General features: G+C 41.9%; 1 protein-coding gene across 1 annotated transcript in view; it reads left to right on the forward strand.

Annotated features, from left to right (window-relative positions):
• LOC122553176 (mucin-4) overlaps positions 1-12,677 on the forward strand; it is a 95,272-nt gene that overhangs the window by 25,285 nt on the left and 57,310 nt on the right. The window contains exons 12-14 of the mRNA XM_043696763.2: positions 2,086-2,264; positions 5,943-6,135; positions 12,096-12,215. Coding sequence (XP_043552698.2) covers positions 2,086-2,264; positions 5,943-6,135; positions 12,096-12,215 — 492 coding nt within the window. The remainder of the gene's footprint in view (positions 1-2,085; positions 2,265-5,942; positions 6,136-12,095; positions 12,216-12,677) is intronic.

Raw genomic sequence — 12,677 nt, forward strand, 5'->3', positions numbered from 1 at the left:
TTCTTTCTGTCCTTCCTAAACATCTCTTTCTTCCTCCACACATTGAGGATTTCCACTTTATCTTGCTAGCTCAGGTGACCTCTTTGCTTCAATAGTCTGTGTTATAGATAAGCAGATTTCTGATTATTTCCTTGTATCCCTTAATTTCCACATCACTTTACCAACCCACACCCCTTTCATTTGCAACAGATATTGAAAAACAAACTTGCTCTACAGTGAGTTCTAAAATCTGGCATGAATCCATCCTTGCCCTACATTTCTTGTCATTCTGCCTCTACATGCTGTACCTGGGTTCCATCATCCAAACTCATGGAGTCAGATTCCATATGCATGCTGATCATGCGTCATCTCTCTCCATCCATCAATCACCTTTGTGCCCTCATACTGCTTGTCCAGTCATGGGTGAGATGCAACTTCCTGTGGTCAAACATTGTGAAGATTAAAGACATTATCTTGAGCCTTCACCACAAACTCCATATTTGAGTTACCAATTTCGTCATCCTCCCCAGCAACATTTTGGTTTGAACCAGTTAGTTCACAACCTCAGCACTGGTATTTGACCTCGAGCTGAGCTTCTGAACCTATTTTCTCTCCATCATAAAAGCTGCCTATTCAAACTCTGTAGTTTGCATGCCTCCAACATGAACACAGCACAACTGCTGTAGAAATTCTCTTCCATATCTTTGATTTGTCAAGACCTGCCTCTTATGCTTCATGCTCCATCAACTATAGTTCATCCAAAATTCTGTCTGTATCCTATTCATCACTACCTCTTGTTCACCCCTCACTGTTGGTTGTCCAATTTAGAATTCTTATAAATTCCCTCTCATTGCCCCTTTCTGCCTTGTAACCTCTGTGCTCCATAACAACAGTCCCCTCCCTGCCATGGCTAACCCCTCTCCTCCCACCCCAGAACTTTGTTTTAGCTAACCGTATTATTCATTGCAAATATGAGTTTTCATGGTTCTCATTGTTCTTATATTGATGCACATCAAAATCTAATTCTATTGCTATTATTGGTGCAAATCTTACCATTTTACTCAATGGCGTTTCTCTGGAAATATGGAAAATGTCACTGCATAGTAATGGTTTCTTAGGATGTGTGTTGTGAGCATTCCTGGGGAAGTTTAATACGTATTTAGCCTATATTTGTCTTTGATATTTATGACTTGTCAATGCATGATCTAATCACTGGGAAAGCATTCTGCTGTCTTGAACTAACATTCATCATGTTGTTATCTACGGAATAAAATAGACTATAAATGAAGAGTGGTTTGATAAAGTGCCATGTCAAACAATTATGAAAATTCAGGCATACTGGACAGTATTCTTGATAGCTGAACCTACTATAGCTTCTTCCTTGTGCTGAGCTCCATCTCTCTCTTTCTCTCTCTCTCTCCCTCTCACTCTCCATTTCCACTGTGACCACTACTATTTAACCCACATTAAACACTGTAAGTTTGCTCTATACACCAAATGATGTCCTCTTAAGAAAAATGACCCTATTTAAGGGGTTGGTGGGTTTTCCCCACTGGCATTACACTACTACAAACCAAACCCACCCACAATATTTAAGGAAGATAAAAGGGTGATGAGTTTGCAGTAAAGAGAGAATACGAGTAATGGAGTTCAAATTGGCAGACAGTACTCTTTCCAGGTGATTTATTTTCATTTACATAAATTACATGTACTTCGGCACGAGACCAGGATTATCAAAATTTGCCAATGATGCCAAATTACAAGTTGTGGGAACCCATGAGAAAGAAAGCAAGAGATTCTGAAAGATACAAATTAGCATAAAAATGGGCAGTTAGCTATAAATGCAGTTTAGTACACAAAAGTTGGAAATTGCAGATTTTAGGAAAAGAAACAGTGAACAGAGTTATACTCTAGATGATGATAAGTAATATAAATGGAATATTAAAACAAGAGTGTCGTTTTTTGCAATTCTTGTGCAAGCATTTACCTCCCAGGAAATTTTAATTTAAACATGATGTAAGTCTCCTTACGTTAATATTGCGGCAATAATGTCTATATGCTGATCACTTATTTTTGTATATTTGATGGGTTTTGTAAAAAATATAGCCACAGGCCTTTTGACCTGGACACCAAAAACTATCAAGCCAGTTCAACTAACCGTTCAAGTCAATGATGACTTAAGTGGATCATTTCTGAATCCAACTGTCCAGATGTGCAACTGTATGGATGGAGGTGAATGTGATTATGATACAATCCTGCAGGCACACTTTCTGGGGAAACTTCAGGTTAGTCACTTTGCAGGCACCATCTGATTGGTGAGTATGGAAATATTTCTAGAAAAGGAGGTTAAATAATATATTACACTGTTGAAAAGGAATCAATTATTGGTTGGAGCTAAGTAATAAGCACTGAATAGGATGTGGTTTTTGTACACTTACCTTTTCTCTTTATTAAAATACACTATGCAGTCAAGTGTGTTGTCCTATATGGTTCCTACAATTGATTCTACTATGTTCATTGCATGTATTTTTGATTATTTCTAACATAAAAATATTGTTGGATATACGATACTGGCGTTACTTTCTTAATATTTTGTTATTCTCACTCTAACATATATGGGGAAGAAATGAGATTACTCTTGATTTTGGATACGGGACTTGGAAGTCATGGGTTATGAAGAAAATTTATATCACACTCAAAACATTAACTCTGTATCTCTCTCCTCAAATGCTCCCAGACCTGCTGTGCTTCTCCAGTACGACCTGTTTTCATTTGGGATTCTTGTGGCTTCTTCCAATGATTTAAATGTGTGGGTCAGTGCTGAACACACTGCTGATGAGCTGGGTATTCAACAAAATCCAAACAGCATATGTGACAGATGTATTTTTCAGCTGGCCTGCTTCTCTAGCAACCAGCCCCTTTTTAGAGGGAACATGCAATCATTATATCGCATGTTGATGATCTGTGAAAAAACTGGCTACAAAGAGAAACACAGAAAATGAAGTATGAGAAAAGACAGAGGGCTTCCTAATTCCACAAGATGCCTTTGACTGTACAGATATAGCTTTGAAGGAGCTCCATGTCAACTTTGCCTTATACAGGAATCAAAGAGATTCCACTCCTTCAGTAGTAGCTGGTTGCAACCAGAGGCAGGGGACGATGCAGAGTCAGGTGTGTGGTGCTGGAAAAGCACAGCAGGTCAGGCAGCACCAAGGAGGAGCAGAATCGACAGGCAAAAGCTCTTAATCAGGAATGAGGCTTGAGGGCCAGGGAGGCTGAGAGATAAATGGGAGGGGGGTGGGGTTGGGGGGAAAGTAGCTGGGAATGCAATAGGTCGATGAAGGGAGGGGAGAAGGTGATAGGTCAGAGAGGAGGGTGGAGCAGAGAGCTGGGAAAGGTGATGGACAGGTCAGGAGGGTGGTGTCAAGTTGGAGACTTGGGACTGGAATAATGTGGGGGGAAGAGAAATGTGGTAACTGTTGAAATCCACATTGATCCCGTGTGGTTGCAGAGTCCCAAGGTGGAATATGAGGCGTTCTTCCTTCAGGTATTGGGTGGTAATGGTTTGGCGGTGCAGAGGCCCAGGACCTGCATGTCCTTGGTGGAGTGGGAGTTGAAGTGTTTAGCCATGATGCGGTTGGGTTGGTTGGTGCGGTTGTCCCAGAGATGTTCTCTGAAATGATCTGCAGATTGTCTCCCCGATGTAGAGGAGACCACATCGGGTGCAATGGATATAGTAGATGACATTGGTGGAGATATAGGAAAATTTTGTAGGAGTGGAAGGATCCTTTGGGACCTTGGATGGAGGTGAGGGGAGTGGTGTGGGCGTAGGTTTTGCACTTCCTGTGCTGGCGGGGAAGGTGCCGGGAGTGGGGTGAGGGCTGCTGGGTGGGGGGGGGGGGGGGGGGGGGCAGGATTTGACAAGGGAGTCACGAAGGGAATGATCTCTCCAAAATGCTGATAAAGGTGGGGAGAGAAATATATCTCTGGTGGTCGGGTCCGTTTGTAGGAGGCGGAGGTGGTGAAGGATGATGCGATGTATACAGAGGTTGATGAGGAGCAGGGGTGTTCTATCCTTGTAGCGTTGTGAGTGGCGGGGTTCAAGGGCAGAGGTGTGGGAAGTAGAGGAGATGCACTGGAAGGCATCGTCGACCATGTGGGAAGGGAAATTGCACTCTTGGAAGAAGGAGGCCATCTGGGATTTTCTAAGGTGAAATTGGTCATCCTGTGAACAGATGCGGCGGAGGGGAGGAATTGTGAATAAGAGATGGCATTTTTACAGGAGGTAGGGTGGGAGGAGGCGTAGTCTAGGGAGCTGTGTGAGTCAGTGGGTTTGTAGTAGATGTCCGTGGTTAGTCGGTCACTGTTGATGGAGATGGAGAGGTCCAGGAAGGGGAGAGAGGTGTCCAAGATGGTCCAGGTGATTTTGAGGTTGGGGTGAAAGATGGTAGTGAAGTTGATGAACTATTCAACCTCCTTGTGAGAGCACGAAGTAGCACTGATACAGTCATCGATGTAACGGAGGAACAGGCGAGGGGTGGTGCCGGTGTAGCTGCGGAAGATGGAGTGTTCCACGTATCCGTCGAAGAGGCAGGCATAGCTGGGTCCCATGGTTTCCCCTTTAGTTTGGAGGAAGTGGGAGAATTGGAAGGAGAAGTTAAGTGTGAGGACCAGTTCAGCCAGGCAGATGAGGGTGTCAGTGGAACGGTACTGGTTGGGATGGTGTGAGAGGAAGAAATGGAGTGCTTGGAGGTCTTTGTCATGGCAAATGGATATGTATAGGGACTGGATGTCCATGGTGAACATGAGGCAATGAGGACTGGGGAAATGAAAGTCTTGCAGGAGGTGTAAGGCGTGGGTGGTATCCAGAATGTAGATGGAGAGTTCCTGGATTAAGGGGGTACAGGACGGTGTCAGGGTCTGCAGAGATGAGTTCTGTGGGACAGGAACACGCTAAGACAATGGATCGACTGGGGATGTCAGGTTTGTGAATCTTCAGTAGAGGGTAGAATGGGGCAGTGCGGGGGTCACGGACAATGAGGTTGGAGGCTGATGGGAGATCCCCAGAGGTGATGAGGTTGTGGATGGTCTGGGAGATGATGGTTTGGTGATGGAAGGTGAGGTTGTAGTCGAGGGGGCAGTAGGAGGAAATGTCCATGATTTGGCACCTGCCTTCAGCGGTGTAGAGGTTGGTGCACCAAACTACCACAATGCCCCCCTTGTCTGCTGGTTTCATTGTGATGTTGGGGTTGGAGTGGAGAGAGTGGAGGGCTGCGCGTTGAGGGCGGGAGGTTGGAGTGGGTGAGGGGGTCTATGTCACGGCGGCAGTTAGAAATGAAGAGGTCAAGGGCAGGTAACGGGCCAGTACGGATGTCCAGGTTGCAGGGATCCTGCAACCAAATGAGATCAATATGGATTTCAGCAGTTTCCCCATTTCCCCTCCCCCCACATTATACCAGTCCCAAGCCTTCAGCTTGGCACCTCCCTCCTGACCTGTCCATCTTCCTTCTCATCTATCTGGTCCACCCTCCTCTCTGACCTATCACCTTCTTTCCCACCTTCACTTACCTATTGCATTCTCAGCTACCTTTCCCCTAGCCCTACCCCCCTCCCATTTATCTCTCAGCTCCCTGGCCCACAAGCTTCATTCCTAATGAAAGACTTATGCCCAAAATATCGATTCTCCTGCTCCTTAGATGCTGCCTGGCCTGCTGTGCTTTTCCAGTACCACACTCTCGATTCTGATCTTCAGCATCTGCAGTCCTCACTTTCCCCGAGGGAATGACGCAGGTCAATGCTTGGTAGCTTGACAGTAATCATTGTGGTTTTATTCTGCAGCATCTGCTTTGAGCTGAGATTAGAAACTTTAAGTAGGAGGAATTGGGTTCAAATCTACCTTCACCCACCAGTGTTGATACATAACAAGAATACAGATGGCCAGCATTGTTCTCCTTTCATTGCAGATTGTCGGATGTATATGCTCAGAGCTGCTTTCAGGAGAGTTCTGCTCAGAATATCAAGATCACTGTAAAGGGCAGCCTTGTTTCCCAGAACTGAAATGCATAAACCAAATCAGTCCACAGCTTTTCCAATGTGGTACATGTCCATCTGCAACCATTGCAAATGGGAAAGAGGGATACAAATGTTTTTTACATGGTGAGAAATTATTAAGAAATACTTTTACATTAAATTCATTGGATTAAAGTGAGGATATGTTTATGGAGCAAAGATTAAATAGAAATAAAATATCACGGGCATTAATGATCCATCTCTTCAACTTGTTATTTTATAGATCCATGTTGACCTTCATGGTATTTCCATGACACATATTTCTTTCTAACCTTCTTTCTGCTCATCTCCTTTTTTTCTGATTTTGTTTACTGTCTCTTTTGCTTGGCCTTTTTATTGTCTGTTCACTTTTGCTGAGCTCCCAAATTTTCTCTGCTGGCTGTAGTAAGATAAATCTGCAACATTAGCACTGATCGGTCTTACTGCCAGGAGTGATTTCTGAGTTGGTCACTGATGCTTTTCCTCTCTTTTCTTGCTCCCTGTTTTTTAGATTAGATTAGATTAGATTTCTTATAGTATGGAAACAGGCCCTTTGGCCCAACAAGTCCACACTGGTAGGCTTTCACTCCATTTCCTGTCTTCATAACATCTTCTGCTTTCTCTGTCTGTCACTTACACTTAAGGCAAGATAAAATGTCATATTGATGATGTTTTACATTGTTAACTGTATATATATCATTTCATTATCTCATTGGTACCTAGAAATACATGTGTTAAATATAAGGAAAAAGTTGCGAATTAAATCAGTCACTTTTTTGAAAGGAATGTTTGGTTGACAGTACCACAGGAGAAAGGAAAGAAAGAAGGAGCACACAAAGTTATTGCTGACATTGGAACCAATGACACAGATAAACGTATGTTTAAATTTGAATTGAGGGAGTTTAGGTTAGAGTTAGGCACTAGAGTGTAAAAGAAGACCTTACATAATAATCTCTGGATTGATCTCTCTTCCATATGTTGGCAGATTAGGGAGAGGACATTGAGGAAGGTAAATTCTTGGCTGCAAGGAGGGAAGAGTTCAGACACTTGGAAACTGGGTGAGGCTCTACTATAAGCAAAGGTTCACAAAGTAGCATTGAATGAAGTTGATCGCACCTTTTCCAGAGATTCTAAGTAAATCAGCAGAACAATAATCTGGCAGGGGAGGAATGAGGAAAGTCTAATGAAGAAGAGGATCATTAATAAAGATGTTAGATTTTAACAGAAGGTCTCACTGAAACAAATAATGGGAAAATACAATCAAAAGAGAAAAGGAAGGAAAGTGGTCTTGAGAAAGTGAGAGATTAAATCACTATTGTGGAACTGACAAGGGGACAATCTTCCCAACCTACAATTTTGACTACCTTGAAGGACAGGTACAGTACAACCTGCAAGTTCCCCTTCAAGACACACACCATCCTAATTCCAGTTGATTGTTGCTGTGGTAAAATCCTGGAATTCTCTTCAGAACACCACTCTGGATATTGTAGCTACAACACTTGGACTGCAGAAGTTCAAGAAGACCTGGGGTGTTTGTGCACAAACCTTTGAAAGTGACCTTGCAGGTTGAGAAAGTAACTACCAAACTGAAAGGGTCCTGGGCTGTATATGTAAAGTGCAAAAGCATGGAAATTATGATGGACCTGTATATAACATTGAAGTATTATGGTCAATTTTGGGTAGCACAATTTAGGAAGGATGTGAACACTTTAAAGAGAGTCCAGAAAAAAATCCTGCATTGCTTCCAAGGATCAGAAACTTCAGATATTAGGATAAATTGCAGAGGCTGGGGTTATTCTTCTGAGAGAAAAGAAGACTGACAGGAAATTTGAAGGAACTGTTCGGAATAATGAGGGATATAGACAGAATGAATAGAGAGAACGAATTCTCATTGACAGAATGGCAGAAGACAATCACTTATGCTAAATGGTAAAATAACTATGACAAGGTGAGGGAAAAGTTTTGTTATACAAGTACACAATCCTTTATCTGAAATCCTTGGGGCCAGTTGTTTCTCGGAATTCGGAATTTTTCGGACTTTTGAATAAATGACGTTTTCACAGTGAAATAAAAAAAATTACCTAACAGCAGATGCACGTGCAAATAGTCCGAGCTCTGAGACGCAATTGATGCCTGCAAGTGCTGGGCCACGCCGCTATGTCACATCTGAGTGACGGGGTTCGAGTGGGTGTGGAGTTAGGTCACCTGTTTGCACGCTAAAATGATGCTCCATACTCCACGAAAAAAAATCGAATTTTGGAGCTTTTCCGATTTTGGAATTTCGGATATAGGAGTATCTGTACTGCAATAATTAGAATCTGGAATACACTGCCTGAAAGTGTAGTGGAGACAGATTCAATTGCAACTTTCAAAAGGAGATTGGATAAAACCTGAAGGGGAAAGGTTTACAGGGCTACAAGGAGAAGCCTGCAGAGTGGGACTAATGGCATTACTGTTGAAGAGAACTGGCAGAGACATGAGGAGCTAAATGGCCCTTTCTATGTGGTAATCATTCATGATTCGACAAGGAGGGGAAAAGTTAAACTGTAGTGTTAATGAGAGCAAAGGACAGTTCTATAATGGAAGAATGCAGTGGGATTTAAGACAAAATCCAAATGGATAGAATAGAGTTAACATATGGATAATAATAACACATATGACTAGAACCAAGTAGACAAGAAAATTTGACTGATCTCAGCATGATTCAGGTCAGCAAAAGTGGAGATGATATATAAGCAGAAATTTAAACACAGCACAGTGGTTATGAATCTTTAGAATTTGCTCTGTCACAGGGCAGAGTATGTTAAGCTGAAGGTCAATAGATTTCTGATGACCAATGGTTTACAGGTTGGGGATAGGCTGAGTAAAAGGCATTGATTTCTTCAATCAGCCATGATCATATTGAATACTGTGGCAGATCCTGAATAGCCTACTCCTGTTCCTGTTCACCAAGGCTCCTTCCAAACTACAGCCACTTCCATCTAGAAGGGCAAGGGCTGCAGGTGCATGGGAACACCACCAACTGCAAGTTCCCCTCCAAGCCACTCTCCATCCTGACTTGGAAATATATTGTTGATCCTTCACTGTCACTGGGTGAAAACCCTGGAATTCCCTCCCTAGGCTCAACCCACAGCATGTGGACTGCAGCAGTTCAAGACAACAGCTCACCACCACCTTCTCAAGAGCATCTAGGCAATGGCAATAGATGCTGGCCCAGTCAACAATGCCCAAATGCTGTGAGCGAGTTAAAAAAAAATTCATAAGATTAATTGAAATAAAGGTGATCCATTATGGTTAAAATGGGATTTCTCTCTTTTAGAATTTCTCCAGATTGCTTCATCGATTGATATGTTTCTAACTCAACAAAGAAAGATGCATTGCTTTATTTCATGTTGAGGGCAAATAACAGATATGAATGCATCCGATAGCAGACAAGGGGGGAGTAGCAAACTTAACATAGATAAGTACAGCATTAGAAACAATGAAGTTTCAAAAGAAGAGAAGGAATTAACTGGGCAAAGTTAGTCAGTGTGGAAGGATGAATTCTCCCCACAGCTCATCCTAGTATAAGATCCATTTCGTAGATTTGCTGCGACCTTCCTCTTTTCTGGCAAGGATCTACATGGCCTGCTGGGTCTAGTGTTGGAGAGGACAAAAAACACCTTATAGTCTGACAAGGAAAGAGTCTTGTCTTAAACAGCAACTAGGTACAAATTACCCTGTTAAAAAGTGTGGCACTGGGAAAGCACAGCAGGCCAGACAGCATCCGAGGAGCAGGAGAGTTGACGTTTCGGGCATAAGCCCTTCAACAGGAATGATCGACTCTCCTGCTCCTCAGATGCTGCCTGATCTGCTGCACTTTTCCAACATCTCACTATCTCCTACAAATTACATTTGGCATTGTTGCTGAGACAATGAGACCTAGATTTTACATTTTACTCATTCATGGTCCAAAACCATAACCCGTGAGGCCATGGTCCATCCTCAAATGGAGCAGTGTTTAATATACTCCTCAGCATTAACACTTTCAGCCACTGACATTATTACATACCAACCAAAAGCTCAATAGATCCAGTTAATAATCGGGGGAATCTTCCTAGCTTTGTGGCCAGTTGCCAGGTCACTTAGGTACAGTTATTGTCAGGAAATCCAATAGAACATAAAACGGAATGGATTATTTTACAGAAATGTACTTGGACCCAACTGGCTTTTCAATAACTGGTGATTATGGTGATTCAAAATGATTTACTCAGATAATCTCTCCACATATTATCTTCAAATATATAAAAGGTTGTAAATCACTACTTTCATTTACAATTTATACATGCTTAATTGTTAATAATACGAATCTCATTTTAAATCTTGATTTCAAACACTTTTAAATGGTATCTTTACTCTTATTTTCCTTTCACTTCCTCTTCAAAGCAATTTTGCTCTTTTGTCTCAGAAGTAATTGACTTCTGTTGAGTGCAGTTTTATAGGTGCATGGCATCACCAAGCAGCTTGCTAAAATGACCATTTCTCATGTATGAAATTAGATAGTTAATCTTAGCAGGCTATTTGATCATTTGGGAACATGGTAGCTAAGTGCTTATAGAGTCATAGTCATAGAGATGTACAGCATGGAAACAGACGCTTCGGTCCAACCTGTCCATGCCGACCAGATATTCCAACCCAATCTAGTCCCACCTGCCAGCACCCAGCCCATATTCCTCCAAATCCTTCCTATTCATATACCCATCCAGATGCCTTTTAAATGTTGCAATTGTACCAGCCTCCACCACTTCCTCTGGCAGCTCATTCCATACATGTACCACCCTCTGCATGAAAAAGTTGCCCCTTAGGTCTCTTTTAGATCTTTCCCCTCTCACCCTAAACCTATGCCCTCTAGTTCTGGACTCCCCACCCCAGGGAAAAGATTTTGTCTATTTATCCTATCCATACCCCACATAATTTTGTAAACCTCTATAAGGTCACCCCTCAGCCTCTGACACTCCAGGGAAAACAGCCCCAGCCTGTTCAGCCTCTCCCTATAGCTCAAATCCTCCAACCCTGGCAACATCCTTGTAAATCTTTTCTGAACCCTTTCAAGTTTCACAACATCTTTCCAATAGGAAGGAGACCAGAGTTGCACACAATTCCAACAGCGGTCTAACCAATGTCCTGTACAGCCACAACATGACCTCCCAACTCCTGTACTCAATACTCTGACCGATAAAGGTAAGCAAACCAAACGCCTTCTTCACTATCCTATTTACCTGTGACTCCACTTTCAAGTAGCTATGAACCTGCACTCTAAGATCTCTTTGTTCAGCAACACTCCCTAGGACCTTACCATTAAGTGTATAAGTCCTGCTAAGATTTGCTTTCCCAAAATGCAACAGCTCGCATTTATCTGAATTAAACTCCATCTGCCACTTCTCAGCCCATTGGCCCATCTGATCAAGATCCTAAAATGTGCATGTGTAGATAGTGGAAAGTGCTATTATATAGAGGTAAGGAGCGTGGATCAGACACACTTTTCCTCTTTCAAATTAATTATGGTGCTATTATCTCAACCAAACTGGAGTTAGCCACTTTCGGACAAACCAATAGTTTTTGGACTTTGTCAGTCTGTATGGCTAAAACAAGCTTCTATAAATATTATTTATTTACTCAAATCATAACCCAACATACATAGTTGGCATTGATACTGAAATCTATGCTCAAGACTAGATTTCTTTAATTTTCACTCCCAATGGGAAGTTTCAACACTAGGAATGCATAAAAAGGAATGGGTCAGCAAAACTACAGAATTTCTGCTCATAATGAATGGAAACCCATGACATCCAGGACTGAATTTTGATTTGTGCTCTTGGGTGTTATACTTAGGCTATGAATTTGTACAATCAGCTGATATGACTGATTTTTGTCCACTATGTATCTGCCACACATCCACATGTGTTGTGTTCTTTAGCAGAAAGATGTCTGTCAACATTACTGAATGATACAGCTACTTTAATTCTTTGAATAACATCTGATTTTATTTTTCTGTATTAATCATTTTTAATTTTTAAATTTCTTTTCAGATGAATGCCTTCCACCATTTCCTTTTCCCTGCCATGAATTAGCTAACTGCATCAGCACTGGTCACAGCCATCACTGTCAATGCAAGGAAGGATTCATGGGTGATGGAGTAAACTGCACAGGTAAGCATCGAGTGCTTAAATTCACCTGGTCATCTCTTCCAGACATTCTGCAATCCACCAAAGAGATCTTTTATTCCTGAATGTGACTGGGTGAGCAGAAATTTTCAGATAACGCAAAAAGACGACAAAACTGAGGGCTGACCATTTCAATTGATGGGGACAAATGTAGAACAATTGAAAAAAAATGTTGTACTTTGGTCAGATAATCACAGAAGATGCAAAATAAGAAAACTGAAATTATACAAAGAATTGAAATAGCAAGAGATGCTTTCATGAATGTAATTCCAACAACAAAAAACAAGAACATGTGCAAAAGAAATTTGCACATGCCTTTGATCAAATGCCATGACACATAAAAAATTCTGACTGTTGTTGGTTGTTATCAGCCTAAGTAATTGCAGATCTTCCCTCGTTAATATGCAGCTTCCTATTTAACTGCCTTCAGTGAATGAACAAGACACC

This window comes from Chiloscyllium plagiosum, unplaced genomic scaffold (genome assembly GCF_037043375.1).
Source record: "Chiloscyllium plagiosum isolate Xiang-an unplaced genomic scaffold, Cpla_swu_hap1 HiC_scaffold_10, whole genome shotgun sequence".
In the NCBI taxonomy this organism is placed as follows: Eukaryota; Metazoa; Chordata; class Chondrichthyes; order Orectolobiformes; family Hemiscylliidae; genus Chiloscyllium; species Chiloscyllium plagiosum.